The 27,901-nt window shown below is 42.1% G+C and overlaps 1 protein-coding gene across 1 annotated transcript; it reads left to right on the forward strand.

The window, feature by feature from the left end:
* On the forward strand, positions 1 to 27,415 carry LOC145543677 (uncharacterized). The gene is made up of 4 exons (XM_081585966.1): positions 1 to 2,875; positions 4,180 to 4,400; positions 26,207 to 26,313; positions 26,501 to 27,415. Exons 2-4 carry the CDS (start codon positions 4,391 to 4,393, stop codon positions 26,813 to 26,815), a joined length of 432 nt encoding a protein of 143 aa, XP_081442092.1. The 5' UTR covers positions 1 to 2,875; positions 4,180 to 4,390; the 3' UTR covers positions 26,816 to 27,415.
* The last annotated feature ends 486 nt before the right edge of the window (positions 27,416 to 27,901 follow it).

Raw genomic sequence — 27,901 nt, forward strand, 5'->3', positions numbered from 1 at the left:
TACTCGCGGGGCCACGCCTCCTCCAACGGCTGAGCTGTGGTGGTGGTGGTGGTGGTGGGGAGGGTGCCTGTACTCAGTGGGGTGGGTCAGGGGCGGGGTGGGGAGGGGGGTGGTTACTAAAGAATGAAAGGAGACCCTCCCGGGGGATGCGGGAGGAGAAGGAGAGAGAATTGGGGCTGACTGGGCAGAAGGATACTAGGGTGAGAGGCACAAGGGAGATTAGAGTGAAGAAGGAACGACTAAGGGAGAGTCTGACGTAGGGTTGAGGGGTGGAGATGCGGCCAGACTTGGAGGGGGCCTTTGAGGAAGGACTGGTCAGTGGAAAGACTGAAGGCTATGGGAGGAGTTAAACTAAGAGGGAGGGTTCAGATCGAAGACCTGATAACCAGCCAGGAAAAGGGCCCCAGACCGAAGCAGGGAATCCAAGAAGTCGTATCCTGTCGTTTCCAGTATAGTAGGTTCTTAGACATTAGCCGTTGTTGATCAGAGAAGTCGTCTGAAAGATGAAGCATTCTAACTCTCTGCATATAGTACTGCTTTCTGCAGATTGTGTTTCTTTCACAAAAACGTGGGGTAGAGACCAGCTCCTTAATCTGTGGTGGTTGCATCATTCGGGTGGCTCCTTCTACTGATGTGAGTGCTCATCCTCCTGCTCCTCACTGTAAATCATCTTTCCACACTTGCTCAGAGATAGACCCTTACCACAGCTCTCAAGGCCAGGGTATTATAATGGACAGTCTCCCACAGCGGTCTCCTTATCCTGGGGTGCTATATGCAAATGAAGGCTAGGTCTTTACTTTCCATAAACTCTAACACTTGGTACCTTCTCTAACCCTTCCCCCCACAGATTTTTTTTGCTTCTCTCATTCAAAGCATTCGCTCTCATCCCTTTTCCTTCTGGATCTCTTCCCCTGATAAGCCCACACTTTCCAAAAGCATTTCTGGAAATTGTCTTCTGGGTGCCTAAAAACTGCTGATTTTTAGATTTGAAACTTAGAAGCCTTCAGTTTAGGGACCTTTAGGGCTTGGCTGCCTTCTTGAGGGTAGGGAGATAAATCACCAGCAGAAATGAGAACAAAACACAAATCTCTCCATAAATTACCACGTATTTATCTCCACTGTCTAGGCAGTACTTTACGGTCACATAGATAGTTTATAATCAAGGAGGAGGAAAAAAGAAAGGAATGTTTTTGGATAATTTTAATGAAGAATGTAATGTGACAAATGCCCAAAGATAAGTAAATATTAGGTGGGATTAGAGTTGAAAGTGGAAGATAGATTTCAGCCAGGTGAGAATGAATTCCAGGCAAAGGAAAGTGTGAATACATGAACAGAGATGAGAATATCACAGATGTGTTTAAGGTATGGGAGTAATCCATTTGTGGACTGTGAAAAAATAGATGAGAGAGCGAGTGTATGGAGGAGGGGGAAGGAGGTGAAGAGGATTTATAGCTCCCTTGGGATTAATTTCTGCTGCTGTCCTTGAAAGTCCTGCTTGGGTGGTGGTGTTACAAATGTCTGAAGTGTCCTTGCTCTGTAATGAGATGCTCAGCTGGAGGTACCTTGAGCTGAGGCTAATAAAACTTTGATAAAGAAGTGTCTGAGAAGGCGCTGGGTAGTGGTATCTGTGGGTTTCTAGACTAGACTTAACATTCTTTCTGGGAAGCTGTTAAACCTTTACTTACTTTGTCTAAAGGTGGGGTTGAAGAGAAGTTTGAAGGTATTATAACAGCATGGCCTTGTGAAGAAACTGACTTTGGAGTGAGGCAGACAAATTCAAAGCCAGCTATGCCTTGTCCTTGCTGTATACTGTTAGTAAAACTATAACCTGTCTGAGCCTTAGTTTCTTCCACTCTAAAGTTGAGTTGATGACATCTACCTTGCAGAGTTGTTGTGAACTTTAACAAATAACAGTGTAAACCTCCTGGGTTTATAAGCAGAATCAGGATAGTTATTATTCCATTTAGCGCCTAGTGAAGATTTTTGGGTGTTTAATGTTAGCTGTGGATCTGAAAGGCCTGTTCTCTAATCTGTCTCATTTTCACTGACTAGACTGTTTTGGAGGTGGGAGAGAGAAGTTTCTTCTACCCTGTTTCCTCCCTGCATCCAGTTTCTATAGTAGGATTCAAGATTAATTGAGAGCATTGTGATTCAGATGGAGTTAGGTCCAAATATGGCTTACCTGCTGGATGATTGGGTGCATCACTTAAACTTACTCAGCCTTGCTTTCTCCTCTTGGATAAACAAGGGGTCATAACAGTACCTACCTTGGGGCTGTTAGGATTAAACGGACGGTGTTTGTAAAGCACTCAGCAAGGGAACTGGCAATTAGCAGGTGCTTGATAAGCGATAGTGGCCCTTGTTATTATTTTATTGAGTACCTTATTGCCTGTTTTCACTTTCATGTGAGTCCCTAACAGAGGGGCTGGAAGGAATTTTTTTTTTTTTTTGCACGTCGCTGCTTGACTTGTTCTTGATCCATGAATGGAGGATCTGCAGGCCCCGTCTGCCTTCCCTGCTTTGCAGTCGGTTCCCAAGAGTTGAAGGGCTCCAGCCTGGAGCTCTCCAGCTCTCCCTGGACCAGAGAGTTTCTCTTCTAAGAAGAGAAACTATCCATCTGTTTAAGCTTAAACATCTATGGTGCCAAATATATGGAAGATGTGGAAGCAGATAGGGAGACCAAAATTCAATATTTAAAATTTTTCTAAGATTAAAATTTTTTTTGTTGGAGTATATTTGATTTACAATGTTGAGTTAGTCTCGGACACACAGTAAAGTGAATCCATTATGCACATACATATATCCATTCTTTTTCAGATTCTTCTCCCATATAGGCCACCTACAGAGTATGGAGTAGAGTTCCTTGTGCTATATAGTAGGTCCTTATTATCTATTTTGTGTATAATAGTGTGTATATGTCAATTCCAATCTTCCAGTTTATCCCTCCCCTGCCTAAGATTTTTTAATTATTAAAAATCTATGCTTTGATTATTTAGCATCTCTGTGCTTCCTTTTTTCTTTTATAAAATGGGGTTAGACTACACCTGCGACTTCCCTGGTGGTCCAGTGGTTAGATTCTGCGTTTCTGCTGCAAGAGGCATGGGTTTGATTCCTAGTGGCGGAGCTAAGATCCCACATACCTTGTGGTACAGCCAAAAACAAAAGGACAAACACAAAAAAAATACCCCTACTACCTACTTCATAAGGGTGTTATGAGGACTCAAAGGGCACATTTATACGAAGTAGAGTAATGCCGAGATTACAAATGTTAAATAAACAGCACATTTTATTATAAAAATACTATGCTTCTAGTTTTAAGGAAAATCTAACCATAAGAAAGGAATAACGTGAAAAGTAAAATTCCCCTTAAAACCTGGCCCATTCACGTGACTGTGCTTTTCTAAATATATCCACTATTCAGTGGTTGCTTATGTAAACTTCTAGACATTTTTAGGCATCTATATGTGAGTCTGTCCTTTTTGTTTTAAACACAAACTGCAATATACTATATGAACAGTTTTTTTACTTACTTTTAAAGGAAACATTCTATTCAAATATCCCTTATCAGTGTATGTAAATCTTCATTTTTCATGGTAGGATATTATTCCACCAAGTACTTCTCATTACTTTCTGATGGAAATATAGGTTGCTTCCAGCTTTTCAGTATTACAAATGATACTGCAATGACCATCATCCTGCAGAACATCTTTGTGCACTGATATCAATATACTCACGGCATATATTGCTAGAAATGACACAATAAAACTGTACCAAGCAACATCCTCTTCTCCCACCTCCTCAATCAATTCTGGGTATTCTTGTCCTATAGTTTTTTTTAAACCTGATTCATTTTTTCATGGAAAGGCATTTTATTTTAAATACAGCAGTGTGTAATGTCAATCCCAAACTCACAATCTTATCCCCCACTGCCCACTGCCAGTAACCATAAGCTAGTTCTCTATTTGTTTTGTAGATAAGTTCATTTGTATAATTTTTAAAGACTGCATATAAGTGATATTATATGATATTTGTCTTTCTCCGTCTGACTTACTTCACTCAGTATGATAATCTCCAGGTCCACCCATGTTGCTGCAAATGGCATTATTTCATTCTTTTTAATGGCTGAATAATATTCCATTGCATATATGTACTACATCTCCTTTATTTTCCTTCCCATAGTTTTGGTCTTTGCCTGTGTGGTGGATGAAAATGGCATGAAGGCCAACACTGAATAAGAGTCCATGCCCTCAAAGAGCTTACTGTAGAGTGAAGAGGACAAATATGTAAATCAAGAGTTATCAGGCAGTGTGAAAAGTGCTTAAACATAGAGGACTATACCAAGGGCTGCTGGGATGCACAGGAAGGAGTGACTGGCCAACTGCCAACATAAATGAGGGAAGGTGAGATTTGGGTGAAAGTTGCCAGGTGAAGTGGGGGCAGGGCATTTTAAATGTTGGGGGTTCAGAGCTGGGTCCTGTGCCTAATATTCCTACTCCATGATCTGGAATTTAGATCTCTAACCCAAACTTCTGTGTTCCAAATACAGATAGCCAATTGCATCCCTATTACATCCCCCTATTGATGTCCCACAGACCCATCAAACTCACCGTGTCCCCAGTAGAACTCAAACTTGCAGCACTAGCAGTGCTGCTTCAGGGCTCAGATGACTTGAGAAACTAACTCCTTCAATTAGACCCAGGCTTGCTCCAGCACATGAGAGCATCATGTGCCAGCAACACTTAAGGAGGAATCCACTTCCAGGGCCAGGCTGCTTGTTTGCCTCACTCTAGTCCAGGGGTGCTCTTAGCATTCCTACAGAAGGCATTGCTAGGGGCAGTGGGCAGGGACAAAGGGGCTCAGAGTGGGGTTGACATGGCCAATGACTTGGCCCCACTGCTTAATCTGACAGTCACTTGTGAAAAGTCCCTAGAAATGTCCCCAAGATACTTGAAGGGAACTTCGTAGGGGCAACAATAGGAACTTGGAATGATTATTGTTCATATGGCTTTGTTTGAGTTCACAGGGTTATGAGGCCTGTGTAATATTTGGATTATAATAATTTTTTATGCCTGTCCCCCTTGTGTGCAGAAACTATTTCTGTCTTTATATATAGACAGAGGCTGGAACAGAACAGGCATTTGATAAACATGTATTGCTAAACTCTCTTTCTCCCCCTTGCCTTCACCACCAGCCTGCTTCTCCTCCCAAGTTCCCTGTCTTAGGGAATAGCACCCCCAACTCACCACACAGCGAGAAATTTGGGAGTCATCTTTAACTTCTCTCTATTGCCTCATTGCTCTACGCCCACCCTATGCAATCCATGCCTGAACCTTTTTGTTGTTTACTTCATAAATATTGCCTCTCTTGTTTCTCTGTCTCCACTACCTGTGTCTCCATCTTAGGTACCATGATGCCTCACCTGAACTTCTGCAACCTCTGAACTGGTCTCCAACTTCTCCTTTTGCTCCTGCCCCTCTTCTTTATTTCTCTACCCAAAAGCCAGCATAGTGTTTTCCAAATGCAAATCTGATCATGTCTGTCTGTCTGTCTCATACACATACAAACATCCTTAGTTAAACCTCTTCAGTGGCTTGCCATTGTCCTTAGAATAAAGACCAGAACCATTACCCTTACCACATCTGATCCAGCCCTGCCTGCATGGTGAGCCCTGCCTGGCTTTCCCGCTTCATCTCATGCCATTCTTCTCCTCAGTTCCTGTGCTTGGCAACCCGACCCTTTTTCAGTTCCTCAAACAAGCCAGACTCAGGCCTCCCCCAGACTGCACACTTTCTGGTTCCTTCTCCTAAACTCCAAATATGTCTTCCCTCCCCTCACTCAAGTTTGCCTGACTCTGCCTCTTTTCGTTGTTGTTGCCGTTTAGTCGCTAAGTCATGTCCAACTCTTTGTGACCCCAAGGGCTGTAGCCCACCAGGCTCCTCTGTCCATGGGATTTCCCAGGCAAGAATACTGGAGTGGGTTGTCATTTCCTTCTCCAGGAGATCTTCCTGACCCAAGGATTAAACCTGCGGCTCCTGCTTGGGAGGAGGATTCTTTACAGCTGAGCCACCGGGGAAGCTAATTCCTATCTATCCTTCAAGCTTATGAAAAATGTCATTTCTTGAGAGAAGCCTTTCCAGATCTCCAGGGCCCATCAGCTTAGCTTTCACTGTTACATGTTCTCAGGGCTTCATGCTTAACACTTAACCACATTTTAAATTTACTTCTTCATGTGATTATTTGAGTAACATCCATCTACCTCTGCCGGTTGAATGTAAGCCCTATGAGGGCAGGAGATTTGTCTGTCATGCTTACAGTTATGTCCTCAGCAACCGGCACGTACTGGATTGGCTGAGTTGGCTGATCAACAAAGAGTGGTTGACTCAGTGACTAAAGAAATAGGAACAGCACATACAGAGATATGAAAGCATTACAAAGCTTGGCATGGGGCCCTGTAATGGCAAGTCACATGATATGATCTAGAGGGGTCTGTGGGAGGTGCATGGAAAATGGCAGGAGGTGTTTTAGGCCCAAAAGGTAGTTCATGTCTTGATGCTCAAGTAAGGAAATAGAATGCCCGTGGGGAATATCAGGGTCAGATCATCAGAGATGAAGAGCAGAGAAGAAAACCAGTGACTCACAAGACATATTTGGCCTGTGCATGTATTTTAATTGGCTTGCCTAACTTAAAAATAGCAAATAGAAGGGGAAAAAGTAGCAGTGACAAATTTGATTTTCTTGGGTTCCAAAGCCACTGCAAACAGTGACTGCAGCCATGAGATTAAAAGACACTTGCTCCTTGGAAGGAAAACTATGACAAACCTAGACAATGCATTAAAAAGCAGAGACATCACTTTGTCAGTGAAGGTTTGTATAGTCAAAGCTATGGTTTTTCCAGTAGTCATATATGGATGTGAGAGTTAGACCGTAAAGGAGGCTGAGAGCCCAAGAATTGATGCTTTCAAATTGTGGTGCCGGAGAAGACTCTCGAGAGTCCCTTGGACTGCAAGGAGATCAAATCAGCCAATTCTAAAAGAAATGAACCCTGAATTTTCGTTGGAAGGACTGATGCTGAAGCTCTAATACTTTGGCCACCTGATGCAAAGAGCTGAATCATTGGAAAAGACCTTGGTGCCGGGAAGGATTGAAGACAAAAGGAAAAGAAGGCAGCAGAGGATGAGATGGTTAGATAGCATCCCCGACTCAATGGACGTGAATTTGAGCAAACTCCAGGAGACAGTGGAGGACAGAGAAACCTGATATGCTACAGCCCATGGGGGTCACAAAGAGTCGGACATTACTTAAAGACTGAAAGAGAACAACTTAAAAAAACTTCTCTAAATATCAGCTGTTCTAGGAAAAATGGGTTTGTACTCCTGCAAGCAATAATTAGTTTCCACCTTTAAAGGGCATTGCTTCTAACTGCCTGCACCTTTTTCTACCAGCCTGACTCTCTAAGCATTTGAGTTGTGACCCCGTTCTAGAGGGATCATTCCAGTAGGGGAATGGAAGAGGAGATTGGAGAGGGTAGAGTGCAGGTGGGGGAAGGCAATGGCAGTGGGAGGAACTGAGGGAGTGGAGGGAGTTCATGTTCAACTTGGAGACACCGAAGCCCAAGGGACCCTACATCTGGACTCAGTCAGTTGAACTCAGGCTTGTGGTTGGGAAGGGGAATGAGCTTCAGATCCTAGGGCCCTCCTTCAGCCATTAGAAGCTTTGTTTGGATTAAGTAATGTGTTAGTGTTAATCACTCCGTCATGTCTGATTCTGCGATCCCATGGACAGTATCCCACTAGGCTCCTCTGTCCATGGAATTCTCCAGGCAAGAATATTGGAGTGGGTTGCCATTCCCTTCCCCAGGTAATCTTCCTAATCCAGGGGTCAAACCTGGGTCTCTGCGTTGCAGGCAGATTCTCTACCAACTGAGCCACCAGGGAAGCTCTTTGTTTGGAGTCAGTTCAATTCAGTTCAGTCACTCAGTCGTGTCTGATTCTTTGCAACCCCAAGGACTGCAGCACACCAGGCCTCCCTGTCCATCACCAACTCCCGGAGCTTACTCAAACTCATGTCCATTGAGCTGGTGATGCCATCCAACCATCTCATCCTCTGTCGTCCCCTTCTCCTCCCACCTTCAATCGTTCCCAGCATCAGGATCTTTTCAAATGATTCAGCTCTTTGCATCAGGTGGCCAAAGTATTGGAGTTTCAGCTTTAGCATCAGTCCTTCCAATGAATATTCAGGACTGATTTCCTCTAGGATGGACTGGTTATTTCCTTGCTGTCCAAGGGACTCTCAAGAGTCTTCTCCAACCCACAGATCAAAAGCATCAATTCTTTGGTGCTCAGCCTTCTTTATAGTCCAACTCTCACATCCATACATGACTAATGGAAAAACCAAAGCTTTGACTAGATGAACCTTTGTTGGCAAATTAATGTCTCTGCTTTTTAATATGCTGTCTAGGTTGGTCATAACTTTTCTTCCAAGGAGCAAGGGTCTTTTAATTTAATGGCTTCAGTCACCATCTGCAGTGATTTTGGAGCCCCCCCCCAAATAAAGTCTGTCACTGTTTCCATTGTTTCCCCATCTATTTGCCATGAAATGATGGGACCGGATGCCATGATCTTAGTTTTCTGGATGTTGAGTTTTAAGCCAATTTTTTCACTCTCCTCTTTCACTTTCATTAAGAGGCTCTTTAGTTCTTCTTCGCTTTCTGCCGTAAGGGTGGTGTCATCTGCATATCTGAGGTTATTGATACTTCTCTGGGCAATCTTGATTCCAGCTTGTGCTTCATCCAGTCCAGCATTTCTCCTGATGTACTCTGCATATAAGTTAAATAACCAGGGTGACAATATACAGCCTTGATGTACTCTTTTACCGATTTGGAACCAGACTGTTGTTCCATGTCCAATTCTAACTGTTGCTTCTTGGCCTGCATACAGATTTCTCAGGAGGCAGGTCAGGTGGTCTGGTATTCCCATCTCTTTAAGAATTTTCCACAGTTTGTTGTGATCCACACAGTCAAAGGCTTTGGATTAAAGAGAAGATAGGGACTTCCCTGGTGGTCTAGTTGCTAAGACTCAGCACTCCCAATGCAGGGGGTCCAGGTTCAATCCCTGGTCAGGGAACTATATGCCACAACCAAGAGTTCCCACGCCACAACTAAAGATCCTGCATGCGGCAACTAAGACTCAGTGCAGCCAAATTAATTAATTAATTAAAATAAATATTAAAAAATAAAGAGAAGATAAAAACAGGAAAAACAGGAAATCTGCTGTGATCCTGGCTGATCTGAGAGTAAGTGAATGGATACTGGAGTTTTAACAAGATTAAAAACTACCTTCTTCTGGGCCTGTCCTTGCCCTCTCCACATCTCAGAGAGATACAAGATAGATAAGACCATGGTCTTTAGTACAGAGGAGATTGACAGTCTTGTTGGGGAGGAAGACATTTAAATAATTAAATAGTGCTAGGTAATAGAGAGGCATTCATTCACTCAGCAAACATATTGTGAATCCCTATTGCGTGCCAGATACTGTGCTAGGTGTTGGGAATACAGTCTTGGAGAAAACAGACATGGTCTCTGCCCTCATACAGTTTATACCTAGGTGGTTTGGGAGATCAGAGGATGATGGAATTAATTCTGAAGGATCCAACTCTCATAGGCAAACATTTGGGCTAGGCCTGGAAGGAATAATAAAATTTTACTGGGACTTGGGTTGGAGCATGGAAAGTCCATTCTAGTCAGAAAGAAGAACAAGAAGAACTGGTGAGAATGCGTGAGATTTTTATGTGAAATAGAGAAGTGTTAGGTTGGAGTGATTTTTATAAAAGAGAAGAAAGCAAATTGTTTTAGACCACAAGTTGCTCTTTAATCTAAATACCACTGGGTTGTTTTCTAGAAACTAAATACTTTAAAATGGAACTACTTCAAAATAACTAAAACAAGAAACGAATCCAGAGGTGAAAACATCGTTGTTCCATTGTATGAGGTTTCACTGTAAAATAATCATTTTAAATCAGCATAACACTCTAGAAATTACCCATTGAAATCAGAGGCTTTTGATTCCTCTTTTCAAATTGCCTTCAGAGCCTAAAGCCCATTCTTCTGACTATTATCAAAGGTGACAATTTTGTTGTTGTTGTTGCTTATGTTTTTGCTTTTGACTCTTTGAGTTAACACACATTCAATTTATGCAGTAATAAGAATAGCATTTAACATTGAAGCTGACAACTTTTTATGCTTGAGGGTAAATTTAATTTTGAGAAACAAATAATTCAGAGCCAAAGTTAGCAAACAAGCTAGAAATCAAGTTGGGATAAAGATTTCGAATAAAGGATTCAGTATGACTACAGAGTAGTGAATCTGATCTACTTGTATAACTTTTAAAGTGATCCTCAAACATTTTTGACCGATGATAGCGCTGTCAGAAGAAGGGGAGACTCACCCACCCAACACATCTATTTCAAGAACAGCACTTGATAGACAGGGTCCCTGCTTTTGTACTTCTTTATAAATAGGGGAGATGGATAATCACCGAGTAAACTAACAAGGTTGAAATAAGTTTTAGAAAGACCATAAAGCAAGATACTGTGATAGAGTGACTGAGGTGGGGATGGAGGGCTGGATACTTTTGGTGGGATTGTCCTGGGAGATCCCTCTGAGGGAGAAGAGGCCAGTCATGGCCAGTGTTGAGGGAAGAACACTCTGGTGAAAAAAGACCAGCAAATGCAGGGGCCCTGAAGCAGTAACTGGTAGAGTGAATTCTAGGAACAGAAAAGAACCAAATGGTTGGAGAGTAAGTGAGCACAGCAGGTAGCTATAAGAGTGAAGTGGATGAGGTAGGAAGGGTCAGAATCCAGCACAGCCATGCAAGTTGCAGTAAGGCGTTTTCTCTGGCTTCTATTCTTCTAACACAAAGACCAATAAATAGGCTATTACAGTCAATATTCGATGAATTTTTGATTATTTAGTACAGAAATTAACTTGTGTTTTATTGTTATTGATTTTTTGTCCGGCTTTATTGAGATAAAACTGACACATAACACTGTATAAGTTTAAGGTGTACACCATAATGATTTGACTTACAGGTAATGATTATCACCGGAGAAGGCAATGGCACCCCACTCCAGTACTCTTGCCTGGAAAATCCCATGGATGGAGGAGCCTGGTAGGCTGCAGTCCATGGGGTCGCTAAGAGTCGGACACGACTGAGCGACTTCACTTTCACTTTTCCCTTTCATGCACTGGAGAAGGAAATGGCAATCCACTCCAGTATTCTTGCCTGGAGAATCCCAGGGACGGCGGAGCCTGATGGGCTGCCATCTATGGGGTCGCACAGAGTCGGACACGACTGAAGCGACTTAGCAGCAGCAGCAGCAATGATTATCACGGTAAGTTTAGTAAGCATCATCTCATAGATATAAAATTAAATAAATAGAAAAAGTTCTTTTCTTATAATGAGAATTCAGGATGTACTCTGAAGAACTTTCATATATAACATACAGTAGTGTATGTTATATATTAATATATACATTAATTATATTAATCATGTTGTACATTATTTCCCTAGTACTTTCAGTTCAGTTCAGTTGCTCAGTCAATTCCAACTCTTTGTGACCCCATGGACTGCAGTACACCAGGCTTCCCTGTCCATCACCACCAGCTCCCAGAGTTTGCTCAAACTCATGTCCATTGAGTTGGTGATGCTGTCCAATCCTCTCATCCTCTGTCATCTCCTTCCCTGCCTTCAATCTTTCCCAGCATCAGGGTCTTTTCTAATGAGTCAGTTCTTCGCATCACGTGGCCAAAGTATTGGAGCTTCAACTTCGACACCAGTCCTTCCAATGAACATTCAGGACTGATTTCCTTTAGGATGGACTGTTTGGTCTCCTTGCAGTCCAAGGGACTCTCAAGAGTCTTCTCCAACACCCCAGTTCAAAAGCATCAATTCTTCGGTACTCAGCTTTCTTTATGGTCCAACTCTCACATCCATACATGACTACTGGAAAAACCATAGCTTTGACTAGACAGACCTTTGTCAGTAGAGTAATGTCTCTGCCCTTTCTTCCCCCCTTATTCTTTTATTTTTTCTTTTTTTTTAAATTTATTTTAATTGGAGGTTAATTATTTTACAATATTGTGGTGGTTTTTGCATACATTCACATGAATCAACCATAGGTGTACATGTGTTCCCCATCCTGACCCTCCCTCCCACCTCCTTCCTGTCTCTGCTTTTTAAAATGCTGTCTACATTTATCATAGCTTTTCTTCCAAGGAGCAAGTGTCCTTTAATTTCATGGCTGCAGTCATCACCATCTGCAGTGATTTTGGAGCCTAAGAAAATAAAGTCTGTTACTGTTTCCATTGTTTCCCTGTCTATTTGCCATGAAGAGATGGGACCAGATGCCATGATCTTAATCTTTGAATGTTGAGTTTTAAGCCAAATTTTCACTCTCCTCTTTCACCTTCATCAAAAGATTCTTTAGTTCCTGTTCGCTTTCTGCCATAAGGGTGGTGTCATCTGCATATCTGAGGTTATTGATGCTTCTCCCAGCAATCTTGATTCCAGCTTGTGCTTCATCCAGCCCAGCATTTCTCATGATGTACTCTGCATATAAGTTAAATAAGCAGGATGACAATATACAGCCTTGATGTACTCCTTTGCCAACTTGGAACCAGTCTGTTGTTCCATATACAGTTCTAACTGTTGCTTCCTGACCTGCATATAGATTTCTCAGGAGGCAGATCAGGTGGTCTGGTATTCCCATCTCTTTCAGAATTTTTCACAGTTTATTGTGGTCCACACAGTCAAAGGCTTTAGCATAGTCAATGAAGCAGGTGTTTTTCTGGAATTCTCTTGTTTTTTCTATGATCCAATGGATATTGGCAATTTGATCTCTGGTTCCTCTGCCTTTTCCAAATCCAGCTTGAACATCTGAAAGTTTTCGGTTCATGTACTATTGAAGCCTGGCTTGGAGAATTTTGAGCATTACTTTGCTAGTATGTGTAATGAGTGCAGTTGTGTGGTAGTTTGAAGATTTTTTGGCATTACCTTTATTTGGGATTGGAATGAAAACTGACTTTTTCCTGTCCTGTGGCCACTGCTGAGTTTTCCAAATTTGCTGGCATATCCCTAGTACTTATTTATCTTATAGCTGGAAGTTTGTACCTTTTGTCCACCTTCTCCAATTCCCCCTCCCTCAATTCCTTGCCTTTGGTAACCACAAATCTGATCTCTTTTTCTATGAGTTTATTTGTTTTTGAAATATAATTGATCTACAACACTATGTTAGTTACTGTTACACAACATAGTTATTTGATATTTCTATATATTTAAAAATTATCATGTAGGTCTAGTTATGATATGTCACCATACAGAGATACTTCAGAGTTATTGACTATATTCCTCACACAGTTTATAACCAGTTTATAACCGTGACTCATTTATTTTGCAACTGAAAGTTTGTGCCTCTTAATCTTCTTTACTTTTTCTTTCCTCCCTCTTTTCCCCTTCCCCTCTGGCAACCACCTATTTGTACTCTGTGTCTCTAACTCATTTCTATTTTGTTATGTTTGTTTATTTGTTTTTTAGATTCCCCATCTAAGTGAAATCATACAGTTTTTGTCTTTCCCTGACTTATTTTACTTAGCATAATGTCCTCTAGGTCAATCCATGTTGTCAAAATGGCAAGATTTCATTTTTTATGGCTTAGTAATATTCCATTGTGGGGCTTCCCAAATAGTGCTAGTGGTAAAGAACCCGCCTGCCAATGCAGGAGATGTAAGAGATGTGGGTTTGGTCGCTGAGGGGGGAAGATCCTCTGGAGGAGGGCCTGGCAAACCCACTCTGGTATTCTAGCCTGGAGAATCCCATGGACAGAGAAGCCTGGCAGGTTACAGTCCATAATGTCACACAGAGTAGGACACGACTGAAGCGACTTAGCAGGCACACAATATTCCATTGTATATCTTTACCACATATTCTTTATCCATTCATCTATTGATGGGTACTTAGATTGCTTCCGTATCTTGGCTATTGTAAATAATGCTGCAATGAACATAAGGGGTACATAGTTCTTTTCTAATTAATGTTTTTGTATTCTTCAGATACATACCCAGGAGTGCAATCACTGGATCATATGATAGTTCTTTTAATTTTTTTGAGGAATCTCCATATTGTTTCCATAGTGACTGTACCAATTTACACTTTTTGATGTTGAATTGTATGATTTCTTTGTATATTTTGGCCATTAACCCCTTATCATATATATCATTTGCAACTATCTTTTCCCATTCAGTAGGTGATCTTTTCATTTTGTTGGTAGTTTCCTTTTCTATGCAAAAGTCTTTTAGTTTGATGTAGTCCCATTCGTTTATTTTTGCTGTAGTTTCCCTTACCTGAGGACATATAGCCAAAAATTATTACTGAGAACAGTGTCAAACAACTTACTGCCTATGTTCTCTTGTAGAAGTTTTATGGTTTTATGTCTTACATTTAAGTCTTTAATACATTTTGAATTTATTTTTGTGCATGGTGTGAGAGAGTAGTCTTCCATTCTTTTGCATATAGCTGTCCAGTTTGCCCAATACCATTGAAGAGGCTTCTTTTCCCCATTGTATATTCTTTCCTCCCTTGTAATAGATTAACTGCTCATATAATTAACGCATGGATTCACTTCTGGGCTGTCTATTCTATTCCACTGTTATATGTATGTGTTTTTGTGCCAGTATCATACTGTTTTTTTATTACTGTAGCTTTGTAGTATAGTTTGAAGTCAGGGTCAATAAATAGTTCTTGAGCATCTCCTGTGTGCCAGGAACTGTGCACGTTGCTAAGGACATATAATAGTAGTAAGATGTGGGTTGCTGTCCTCAGGTTGCCAAAACAGTGGGGGACACAGACAAATAAACTGGCAGTTGCTTATCAGTATAGTATCAGTAAATGCTAGAAAGGGGTAAGGTACAAGGTGCTGTGAGAGTACAGAGGAGAGGCGCTGGTCTGAGGGGTTAAGGGATGCTTCCTGGCAGAGGTGTCATTTAAGCTGAATTTGAAGGGTCTCAAGAATTAGCCATGGGAAGGGCTGGAGAAGAACATCCCAGAGCTTGAGGGAGCGTAGAAGGGAGCAAATTCTTGGTGAATTTGAGGACACACAAGGAGTTTAGAATGACTGGGTCATCGAGGTATGCATCCTGTAAAAAAAGAAATTGGCTTTAAATTTTGTGTTTTTTAAAATGTAAAACTTTTTGAATTTGTATAAGAAAGACTTTCAAAGGTTTTTCAGCAGCAGGATGGCATGGTTCAGGGGCCTGGCCAGCCCTCAACTGCTTCTCTCCCTAATATCCTTAAATCAGTCTTGAAAATAATCTGTTGAGCTGTATTATACTCAGTGTTGAAAAGCACAAAGCACATTGAACACCTCTGTTCTCCCCTAACTAGATGAAAAGGAACAGAGGAGGGAAAAATCATTACTCTCTGAGTAATGGAAAAGACCTACCTTCAAAATTGCCAGAGACTACTTAAATCCTACCATCTGTGAGGTCATAGCCTGGGGGTGCAGTGTGGCAAAGAGACTTAGGGCCTACTTTAAGCTTTTTTATGGAAGCTTGACAAATCCAGCTTATTAAAGAACAGGACCAGTCAGTTGATTCTGTGCTCCAATAAGCTGACTCGTTAAATTTGTCCCTAACTTCTAGGGTAGTTGTACATAAAACGATTCCTTATTGTCACAGTTGGCTTGCATTTCTTGGGATAATGGGTCACTGCCTGTGTAATCAGACTTTTTTCTGAGACAAACTCACTAGGGCACTTTTCAGATATCTTTTCTGGTAGGACATGCTGTTCTTTACTGTGGCCTAGGAACTTGAATCACAGAAGTAAGAAGTAATAATAGCCATCATCTTCATTTGTTCAGTTTATTGAATTCTCACAATGGTCCTTATGACACTGGTGCTCTTATTCCTATTTTGCTATTGACAGAATAAAAGCACAGGAAGGTTAATCCCTTGCTCAAGGTTACCAGGGTGAACCTGGGTAGTCTGACTCAAGAGCCCAAATTCTTTTAAAATTAATCTTTACTGAAGTATAGTTCAACAATACTATATAAATTACAAGTGTATAATACAGTGATTCACAATTTTTATTACTTATTTATTTATTTTGGCCATGCCACACAGCTTATGGGATCTTAGTTCTCTGACCAGGAACTGAACCCGTGCCTTTGGCAGTGAAAGTGTGGAGTCCTAACCACTGGATCAGCAGGGAATTTCCCACAATTTTTATTTTTATTTTATTTTTTCTTTTGAGCTGTGTCGCACAGCCTAGACTATTTTTAAAGGTTATGCTCCATTTATAGTTATGATAAAATGTCAGCTATATTCCTTGTGTTGTACAATATATTCTTGTAGCTTATTTATTTTATACAGAGCAGTTCATACCTCTTAATCCCCTACCCTTATCTTTCTCCTCCTCCCTTCCCTCTTCCCACTGGTAACCACCAGTTTATTCTCTATATCTGTGAGTCTGTTTCTGTTTTGTTATATTCATTTGTTTTCTTTTTGAAACCACATATGAGTGAAAACATACAGTATTTATCTTTCTCTGTGTAATTTAAAATGGCAAGATTTTGCTTTTTGTGACAGAGTAATATTCCATTTTCTATATATGCCTCACACATCTTCTTTATTCATTCATCTGTTGATGGACACTTAGATTACTTTCATATCTTACCAACTGTAAATAATGCTGCTATAAGAAGTGGGGTACATGTATCTTTTTGAATTAGTGTTTTTGTATTTTTACAGATATATACCCAGGAATGGAATTCCTGGGTCACATGATAGTTCTATTTTTAGTTTTTTGAGAAACTTCCGTAATGTTGTCCATAGTGACTATACCAATTTACATTCCCACCAACAGTGCATGAGGGTTCCCTTTTCTCCACATCCTTGTTAACGTTTGTTAGTTGTGGTCTCTTTGATGATAGCCATTCTGACAGGTTTGAGGTGATATCTCATTGTGATTTTAATTTGCATTTCCCTGATGATTGGCCATGTTGAGCATTTTTTCATGTGCCTATTAGCCATCTGCATTTCATCTGTGGAATAATGTCTGTTCAGGTCTTCTGCCTATTTTCTAGTCAAGTTGTTTGTTTTTTGATGTTGATTTGTGTGAGCTGTTTATATATTTTGGATATTAATCCTTTATCAGTCATATCATTTGCAAATATTTTCTCCCAGGTTGTCTTTTTGTTTTTTCAATGGTTTCCTTTTCTATGCAGAAGCTTTTCAGTTTAATTAGGTCCTATTTGTTTATTTTTGCTTTCATTTCCTTTATTTTTAGGAGACAGATTAAAAAAAAAGTACTGCTATGATTTATGTCAAAGAGAGTTCTGCCTATGTTTTCCTCCAGGAGTTTTGTGATTTCTGGTCTTATATTTAGGTCTTTAACCTATTTTGATTTTATTTTTGTATGTGGTGTTAGAGAATGTTCTAATTTCATTCTTACGTAGCTGTAGTTTTCCTAGCATCACTTATTGAAAAGACTGTTTCCCATTGTATGTTCTTGCCTCCTTTGTCATAGATTAATTGACCATAAGTATGTAGGTGTATTTCTGGGCTCTCTATTCTGTTCCTTTGATTTGTGTGTCTGTTTTTGTGCCATACCATACTGTTTTAATCACTATAGATTGTAGTATCCTCTCAAGTTAGGGACTGTGATTCCTCCAACTCTGTTCTTTTGAGAGCACAGAATTCTAAGCACTGCACCATAAGTGTGACCAATTTAGGGATTTAAAGACCACGATACAACCATAAACTCCTAGAATTGTGTAAATTGGTAAATTTTGACCTCTAGTTCTATAAATTGGATGTAATTATAAGCAGAGACATTACTTGACTGGCAAAGGTCCATGTAGTCAAAGTTATGGTTTTTTTCCAGCAGTCATGTATGGATGTGAGAGTTGGACCATAAAGAAAGCTGAGCACCAAAGAATTGATGCTTTTGAACTGGGGTGTTGGAGAAGACTCTTGAAAGTCCCTTGGATTGCAAGGAGATCAAACCAGTCAATCCTAAAGGAAATCAGTCCTGAATATACATTGGAAGGACTGCTGCTGAAGCTTAAGCTCCAATACTTGGGCCACCTGATGCGAAGAATTGACTCATTAGAAAAGACCCTGATGCTGGGAAAGATTGAAGGCAGGAGGAGAAAGGGACGACAGAGGATGAGATTGTTGGATGGCATCACTGACTTGATGGACATGAATTTGAGCAAGCTTTGGGAGTTGGTGATGGACGGGGAAGCCTGGCATGCTGCAATTCATGGGGTCACAAAGAGTTGGACAGAACTGAGTGACTGAACTGACTACTGAATTTTGTGATTATACAGTGGCATTAGTATGATGCCTACCATAAAACATTTCTAAAGCATAAAAACAGAATTTCCTTGTAACATTGCTGCTGCTGCTGTTAAGTCGCTTCAGTCGTGTCCAACTCTGTGCGACCCCATAGACGGCAGCCCACCAGGCTCCCCCATCCCTGGGATTCTCCAGGCAAGAATACTGGAGTGGGTTGCCATTTCCTTCTCCAATGCATGAAAGTGAAAAGTGAAAGTGAAGTTGCTCAGTCGTGTCCGACTCCTAGCGACCCCATGGACTGCAGCCTACCAGGCTCCTCCATCCATGGGATTTTCCAGGCAAGGGTACTGGAGTGGGGTGCCATTGCCTTCTTCATTTGTATCATTAGGTTAGCCTAAATTGAATTAATTTGTTCTCAAATTATATAATGTATTATTATATAATAACATTCAGTTGCTATGATAAAGCTTATGTTAAGCAATTGTGTTTGCTTTCTTAAAGTTTATCAAGTCTTTTGAGGGGGCAGGAGGAGAGGGAGAAAATGACTGAAGCATCTAAAGAGGCAATCTACAGAAAACTTAGAGTGTTTTCCTCCTGGTAAATATTCCTATTGCAAATCTCTCTTCTCAAATCTTTCATTCATCTTAGAGCCCAACACCTATAATGCCAAGTATGTAAATACTACAAACCACAATTATTAACATTTTTTAAGGACTTAGTATATGCCAGGCTCTGTATAAACCTTTAAGCCTAGGAGAAAGGACTATGTTATGGTCACTTTACAGAGAGGAAGAGCTGAGGCTCAGAGAGTTTAAGTAATTTGCCCAGATCACAGAAATAGTGAATTAGGTGTGGAGCTTAGGGTTGCCTGAGTCCAAGCTCTTAAACTGTAAATAGTTGTAGAGCTTCACTCCAAGAAAAAGATACCTACTGAAATACATGAGGATGATTATTATAATGAGGATGCTTCTCCTACTGTTTTGAACAAGTCATACTCTTCTTTCATCCCAAACTGCTCCTTAGTTTAATCTAAGTTATCAGATCAAAATATGAGATGAGACGCATTTGGGGACATTATCTTTTTTCTTGACTTCAATACAGGGCCTACTTGACACTTTTTGATGTATTATAGAGCATATCGCATTTTATGATGCCACGTAATTATGAGGTTGTTATCAGCAATGGTTCTTAATAGGAGATCTAAAATATCCCTGTGAAATTGCTGATGTAGGCCTAGCAGACGTGTTCTCCACTAGATGGGGTGAGGCAACGGGAGATGAGAGATGAGTGATGATCAGGCATCAAAGAACATGGCAAAAGCCAATATCTTAGGTAGGGTCTACCTGTGTAATCTAAAAAAATCATTATGGAACAAGAATGTTTTTATTTTCTTGGTTATTTTGTTTGTTTGGGTGATAAAAATACAAGGTGTTCTCAAATAACCAATATACCCATTTCATAGAAAGATTGTAAAGGACTTCCCTGGCAGTCCAGTGGTAAGACTCTCTCGCTTCCACTGCAGGGGCACGGGTTTGATCCCTGGTCAGGGAACTAAGACCTACATGCCACATGGTGTGGCCAAAAAAAGAAAAGAAAAGAAAGATGGTAAAAACACCAGCAAAAAAATCTAATTCGGATGTCACACCTTACATATTAATAGATGTGTACTAGTAAGCCACAGGCAGGTATTTCTGGGAATGCGATCTAGCAGGCAGCAACCTGCAAAGTTGGGGTAATGTCAAAAGATATGATACATGCCCTAAGCAAGCAAGCAAGCAATATATCATGCCATCTTCTCCATGGCTGAAATACAAAGGGTCAGGGTGAAGTGGGAGTGATCCTTCTAACATTTATACTTAATAATTCACTCTTATAAACTTTGCTTTTTGTCCCTGCAACTCTGGGTTCAGTGGGTTTTGAGGTTCTGTTTCTCAAGGAATGCTTCCTCCAGATAACTCAGGAAAAATAAATTGATTCTGTTAAATTGGAAGCTGACATTTCCCCCTGGTCATCTTTTGTGAAAGTGTGAAAATCACTCAGTCATGTCCTACTGTTTGTGACCCCATGGACTATACAGTCCATGGAATTCTCCAGGCCAGAATACTGGAGTGGGTAGACTTTCCCTTCTCCGGGGGATCTTCCCAACCCAAGTATTGAACCCAGGCCTCCCGCATTGCACCAGCTGAGCCATAAGGGAAGCCCAAGAATACTGGAGTGGGTAGTCTATCCCTTCTCCAGGGGATCTTCCCAACCCAGGTATTGAACCCAGATCTCCCACATTGCACCAGCTGAGCCATAAGGGAAGCCCAAGCATACTGGAGTGGGTAGCCTATCCCTTCTCCAGCGGATCTTTCCAACTCAGGAATTGAACGGGGGTCTCCTGCATTGCAGGCAGATTCTTTACCAACTGAGCTATCAGGGAAGTGGTCATCTTGGGCTCCTCATACCTTGGTAGGATGACCCAAACCTTCATTTCCACAGGATTCATGCCCTTCGTGTTTCTGCCTTTATTGCTTTACTGTGGTTTTACATTGATGGCTATTAGCCATGGGACTATTAAGAGGTAACTTGGGGAAGCCACTGGAAGCAGACAGAGTTCTCCTTACTGCTATTGGTATCAGCAACCTAGTTTCCACTTGATAATCAGAACCAGTTGCCCTATCCAATCTTGTAAGCCCCTTTTCTGCTATTGACTCAAGAGTATACGGTCATGGGCTCCTACAGCTTGGCATGCAGGAAGAGAGAGTTCTGGGGGTTTCCTCCTGCTCTGTGCCACATTTTCATATTTTCTGGGAGTGGCTGCTTCCTTCCAAGATATCAGCTCCTGTCAGCAACCCCTCTTCTATGGCTCAGGGTCTCACCAGTCATGGGCTCCTCATACTATTGAGTCAATGGCAGAAAAGGGGCTTACAACATTAGACAAGGCAGCTGATTGTGATTATCAAGTGGAAATTAGGTTGCTGATACTAATAGCAGTAAGGAGAACTCTGTCTGCTCCCAGTGGCTTCACCAGGTTACCTCTTAATATTCCCATAGCCAATAGCCATCAATGTAAAACCATAGCAAAACAATAAAGGCAGAACCACAAAAGGCATGAATCCTGTGGAAATGAAGGTTTGGGTCATCCTACCAAGTAAAGAATCCCTTCCAGCCAAGGTGCTGGCAGAAGGTAAAGGGAACATGGAATAGATGATGGAAGAAGACAGCTATGAGTACCAGCTTACCCTCCTGACTGCCTACTGAAGCAAGGTCTCTAGCTACTGTATCTTATATCTTGATTATTTCTCCTTCTGCACTTTCCTACTGTCTGGCATGAAAAACACTAGTGGCTAACTTTGCAATTTAGGCTCCAGATGGAAGAATAACTGAGCTGACATCACTCGGCAACAAGGCAGTTGGTAACTGGTGGACTGTGTGCCTCTCTGTGTTACCCACCCCCATCCATTCTTTGCCCTGTTTGCCCTGTGCCCCAGGAAGCTAATCTCCAAGGACTGTATCATGCAGGCTCATCACTCACTTGAGTTCCATCAGTGGAAGGCACTGGTAAGAGCGTGGTGTGCAGGAATAGAGAGCTCTGGGGGATTTCCTCCTGCTCTGTGCCACATTTTCTTATTTTCTGGGAGTGGCTGCATCCTTCCAAGATATCAGCTACTGTTAGCAACCCCTCTTCTATGGCTCAGGGTCTCACCAGTCTCGGGAAACTCCATTTCCTTCCCCTTGCCTTTTCAAGCAAGCCTGGTAATAATTTCCTGCTATTGCTGGCCTCTGGCTACCTCAACCTCCCTTTTTGGTGCTCACGTTTCTTGAATAGTCCCTTCATTAAAGTTTCTAGAATAATTTGAATTAGTTCAGTTTCCTACTGAGGCTCTGACTGATAGCTGAATCATTTAAAGGTGAGATGCAGAATTCTCAAAGGAAATCTATTTATTATTAAAAAATAAATCAAGCCATAAATCATTTTTAAAAGGGTGGGAGATGAAAGTCGTTCATTTTTAAAACATAATTTATTTTTAATTTTAATATTGGTTTCTTTTTTTTTTTTTAACATTTATTTATTTGGCTGCACCAGATGTTAGTTGCAGCCTGTGGGATCTAGATCCTTGACCAAGGATGGAACCCAGGCTGCCTGCACTGGGAGCGCAGAGTCTCAACCACTGAACCAGGAGGGAAGTCCGTGGTTTCTTTTTTATAATTTTATGCATTTATTTATTTTTATTTTTGGCTGTGCTGGGTCTTTGTTGCGGCTTGGGCTTTTCTCTAGTTGCGGCGAGTGGGGGCTACTCTCTAGCTGCTGTGTGCAGGCTTCTCATTGTGCTGGCTTCTCTGGTGGAGCACAGGCTCTAGGGCACACGGGTTCAGTAGCTGTGGTGCATGAGCTTAGTTGCTTTGAGATATGTGGGATCTTTCTGAATCAGGGATCAAACCACTGTCTCCTGCATTGGCAGGTGGATTCTTTACTACTGAGACACCAGGGAAGCCCCTAAGGATAATTTATTATTAAATGAGGAAGTCATAAAGCAAAATGAAGTAGGATAGAAGTCAAAGATAGATTTTAAAAGGCGTTTTCATCAAATACTCTCCCTAAGGTTAGAAATGGGAAGCATATCAAGTGAGAAGGTACTTATTCTTTTTCAAAGGCCTGTAATTTCAAAAGAAAACTTTTCTCTGAAAATACAAATCATCCTTATTACATAAAAGACATAATTTAAGAGTCTGAGAAAAGAGACTTCTTAACTCATAAGTAAGTGGTATTTCTCAGTCATTTTTAGGAATGTTTGTCTTTAATCAGTGGGTTTAAAAATCATCTCTTCCACCTTATAAACCAACATGAATCCACCACTGATCTATGACGTTTGATCCACGTCTTCACATGCTTCCTTTTCTGCAACTTTCAGAAAATCAGATTTGGAGAAAAAGGAAGGATTTAAGAGAACTACAGGTGGGTCCCTAGTGAATACCCTAACAAAACAGAATCTGCTTTTCCATTCACATGACACATCCACAGTTGCTCACTTCTACTTACCTCAATTATGTATTTCGTATAAAAAAAATATCATATGTGCATCTCAACACAGGGCCATATTCAAAAACCCTATTCTCTCCCCAACTTCTCTCCAGCCACACTGCCCACGACATTGTCCTGAGCTCATCAAAGGTCTCAATTGGGTCAGAGCAAAACCTTGGGAATTCTCTTACCATGGTTTAAAAATTACATTTACCACTTGTCTTAAATGACAAGATTATGAAGTCAGAGGGAAAACCCCCATTTTTATCAATAAATGCTGTGTAATTTACTCTTCCAAATGCAGAAGACATTTGCTGCTCTGCATGATGACAGGAGACTATGGGGTCCTGGAGTGCCCCCTCGAGCGGTCCCCCTGCTAAACTTCACACTGGCAAACTTGGGACCACAGAGCTGATCACAGGCTCCACAGAAGGGATGCTTTCAATCAGGTACATGATGAGCTGCTGCTGCTGCTGCTAAGTCGCTTCAGTCGTGTCCGACTCTGTGCGACCCCATGGACGGCAGGCCACCAGGCTCTGCCGTCCCTAGGATTCTCCAGGCAAGAATACTGGAGTGGGTTGCAATTTCCTTCTCCAGTACATGAAAGGGAAAAGTGAAAGTGAAGTCGCTCAGTCGTGTCCAACTCTTAGCAACCCCATGGACTGTAGCCTACCAGGCTCCTCTTTCCATGGGATTTTCCAGGCAAGAGTACTGGAGTGGGGTGCCATTGCCTTCTCCGGCATGATGAGCTAAACACTATCAAATCTGAAGAAGACAGCAGACCATTTAGCCCTCCAGGCTTCTGATAACTTTAAATGACACTGATTATCATCACACCTGCCCTCCTCATAACAAAAGTCTCTGCTGTGGCTCCAGGGTACTCACAGAGCTCTCAGTTCAGCTTTCAGGACAGATGGAAGCCATCAGCAGAAATCCAGTGATCTAGCAGGAGTCCAAGCGTCCAGGACTCTGCAAGCCCCAAGCACCTGACATCATTTGGATGCCTTCAAAGGAAATACCCACAGTTTTGTTCTCTCTGATATCAGAAGAGCAAAAGCCATCTGCCACTTTCTTTACTCAAAATCCACAGGGACATGTATGTATGGCTGAGTCCCTTTGCTGTTCACCTGAAACTACCATAGCATTGTTAGTTGGCTCTACCCCAATACAAAACAAAAAGTTTAAAGTTTGAAAAAAAATCCACAAGGATTGGCAGGAGAAAGAAGTAAGGGCTGGCTGAGGCAGTGTGGGATGGGGTGTGAAGCAGAATGGGCAAGCAGCTGAAGGCCAGAGGCAGCCTGGCGTCTGTGGCCTCCTGGCCTGGCCCAGCCTGTGTCCCTGACTCTGTGGCCCCATCACCTGAATTCACAAAGTTTCTTCTGTTCACACCCAATGCCCTGACTGTTGCACTAAAATGAACACATAAATGCATACGCACAGTCATCACAGCACCCAGGTTTGGTGTTTGACGTGTGACATCATTCACTTGGGTTGGGGGCAGAGGTGCAAATTTTCTGTTTTTTTTTTTTTTTGCTTAGACCCCAGGCACCAGCAGAATTCCTCTGCAGTGTTGACCCAAGGTCACTGGAAAGGACATTCACCCTGATGAACTAAATTATCAGAAACATCTGTGTCCACCTCCTCCCAGGAGGCATCAAGTCCTAGGTGTGGCTGATGGCTCCCACTGTGAGTGAAACCCTCCTCATGGACTCCCCAGAAAGTGTTTTCCCTAAGGACTTTTTCAAAATGCTGTTTTTATCCAAAGGGACCTCTGCTGTTTTGCCTTATGAGAAAATCAGGGAAGTATTTGGAAACCCCAAAATACATATCAGGAGAGTTACACAAGCCCGTGGAGACATTACCAGATGCCAAGAGTTCAAGGCATGACACCAGAGCCTGAGCTTGGAACCCACCTGTGGAAGGGTGGGTTCCAAACTGTTGCCCCCAAACTCAGCCACCAGCTGACCTCACCCCACTGTGAACAGGGTGAACTTTTCCTTTCTTTCTTTCTTGAAAGGCATCTTATATTGTGGTTTGGGGTTTTTTGATATCACAAAAAAGATTTAGAGGATTCCAGGGGTTTTGGTTAACAGGAAATACAAATGGAAATTAAAAAAAAAAAAAACCTGAATGGAACTCGGCTCTCCACAGACAGAATCCACATGGGTGTCACAGTTCACTAAATTAGTACCACTTTTGTAGAAGCGAAGACACCAGAGGCTGAAATTTCTTCAAGCTCACTCTTTCTACCTCAGATAATTTTTCTGCTCTTTCTTTGACAAACTGACCAATGGAAAAAGAGCTCTCCCCTTCTCCCTATTTCAAACTGTGGCCATTTTCCTTTTGCTCTAGCTATTTTTGTACTTTTTCATCATGAGGCTTAGGGCTTCCCTAATAGCTCAGACAGTAAAGCATACACCTGCAATGCAGCAGACCCAGGTTCGAACTCTGGGTTGGGAAGATCCCCTGAAGAAGGGAACAGCTACCCACTTCAGTATTCTGGCCTAGAGAATTCCATGGACTGTATAGTCCATGGGGTAGCAAAGAGCCGGACACGACTGAGTGACTAACACACCTTGGGGGAAGCTATGTTAATAGCAAACTAGGAAATACATTCCTTTTAAAAATAATTGGAAAAATGATAAAAACCAAATTCCCTCAATAATTAGAAGCTATTGTGACATTTGTTTTTATTCCTCGGGCTGGGCTTAGAGGTGAGAAGGGAACAGCAACCCACTCCAGTATTTTTGCCTGGAGAATCCCCATGGACAGAGGAGCTTGGTGGACTACAGTCCATGAGGTTGCAAAGAGTCGGACACGACTGAGAGACTAACACACACTTTCTGGGTTAGACTCTTCTAGGGCTGGAATGACACCCGAGGGCAGCCTTGCCCAACCCTACTTGGACCGGAAAGCTGGCCGGCCTCTCAGCGCGCTCGAGTCAGCTCTCCTCCAGCAGGTAAACACCACCCAGGAACTCCCTGACTTTGAGCTCCACGCTGGACAGGTGCCTCCTCAGGGTGCTGCGGCAGTTGTCATCCAGGGTGGTGGTGGAGAACGCCTTGGGGTACTGGAGATGGAGGATGGTGGTGCTGAGGCAGCGGGCGGGCTCATGGCGGGGCTGGAAGTGCACCTCTGCCTTGTAGATGTGCCACGTGCAACTGGGAATCCAGGAGATGGTCTGGCTGCGGGAGGCCACCGCCAAGCCCAGGGACAGGTGGAGGTCGTCGATAAAGTGCCAGTCTGAGTTGTACTTGATGGAGGATGTGTACCTTACTTCTGCTGGTGGTGAGGGGTCAAACACCACTCCTTCACCAAAGGCCAGGGGGCGTAACCTTGGTGAGCAGCTGGAGACCAGGGGGTTGGAGAGACAGAAGCTGGATTCAAGGCCGTGGGGGCATCCTGCATTAGGCCAGAGCCCCGGGGGCTGGTTCACGCTCCTCACTTCCCCGGGCCCCTGAGAGAGACCAGTGGCTGGGGCTAGGGAGAAGACTTGACTCTGGACTGTCCAGGATACTGTTGCCTTTCTCCGTGTCCGTGTGCTCTGGCACATCCTGCAGGCCAAGCTGGCCCACCAGGGTGGTGCCTGTGGCTGGGCCCAGGCCACTGCCCACCGCCCCCACCCACCCCAGTTAAGTCATTCTTCACTAAACATGTATTGAATCCTTACTATGTGCAAAATTGGTGTTGGGAATATAAAAATGGATGTCAGGTACTGCTCTGGTATAAATCTAGCTGGGAGGCAGAGGTGTATACAAACTGTACAGTGTGATAGGCACTGTCAAATTGCCATGGAACAAATTTGAATTTTACTCATTTATTTCACGACTTGGATTTATTTTAATCCCTTTCCCCCATGGCCTAGAAAATGGTCATTTTGGGGGGCATGTAAAATCTCAGAGAAACACAATCATTTTAAAAAGTTTAATTTATATCCTGTCTTAGTAGACGATATTACTTTCTAATGCAACAGAAAAAGATCTGGAGGGATACCCACCAAAGTGTTCCCAGTTGTTATCTCTGAGAAATAAAACTAAGAGGAAAAAATTTCATTATCACTTTACACCTGTATCATCTTCAGGTTCTTTCTTTGTATGTGTGGGCTCTTAGTTCCCCATCCACAGATTGAACCCACCACGGCAGTGAAAGCCCCAAGTCCTAACCACTGGACCATCAAGGAACTCCAGTTGTTTTCAGTTTTTAATTGAAAAAGTGGTTAAAACTTTATGCAATTAAATAAGTAGTTTAAATGAAAGAAAGGAAATAATATTTATGGAAGATATCAGCAAGGAGACTATTGACTGGGACCTTAACAGCAAGAAGAATATTGACTTGGGCCTTAATGAGTAGGAGGAGCTCATGGAGTGGAGAAGGAGTGTTGGATAAAACATAGTCACAGAATATCTGATCGGTGTTTCAGATTGGTGTAGTATCTCCTTCACACCTGCCCCTGTAAATTAATTTGTTGATAGAATCTTGTCAGAAAACAAATATGTATTGAGTTCCTGCTCTATGCCAGTGTAATAGATACCAAGGCAGTATAAGTC

Source organism: Giraffa tippelskirchi, chromosome 3, assembly GCF_054371585.1.
Source record: "Giraffa tippelskirchi isolate mGirTip1 chromosome 3, T2T-mGirTip1v1.2.pri, whole genome shotgun sequence".
Taxonomy (NCBI): Eukaryota; Metazoa; Chordata; class Mammalia; order Artiodactyla; family Giraffidae; genus Giraffa; species Giraffa tippelskirchi.

Excerpts from the sequence above, each read along its gene's own strand:
- LOC145543677 (XM_081585966.1), top strand. Across the intron at positions 26,314-26,500 it reads AGTCAGCTCTCCTCCAGCAG|ATGTGCCACGTGCAACTGGG; the intron begins GTAAACACCACC and ends TCTGCCTTGTAG.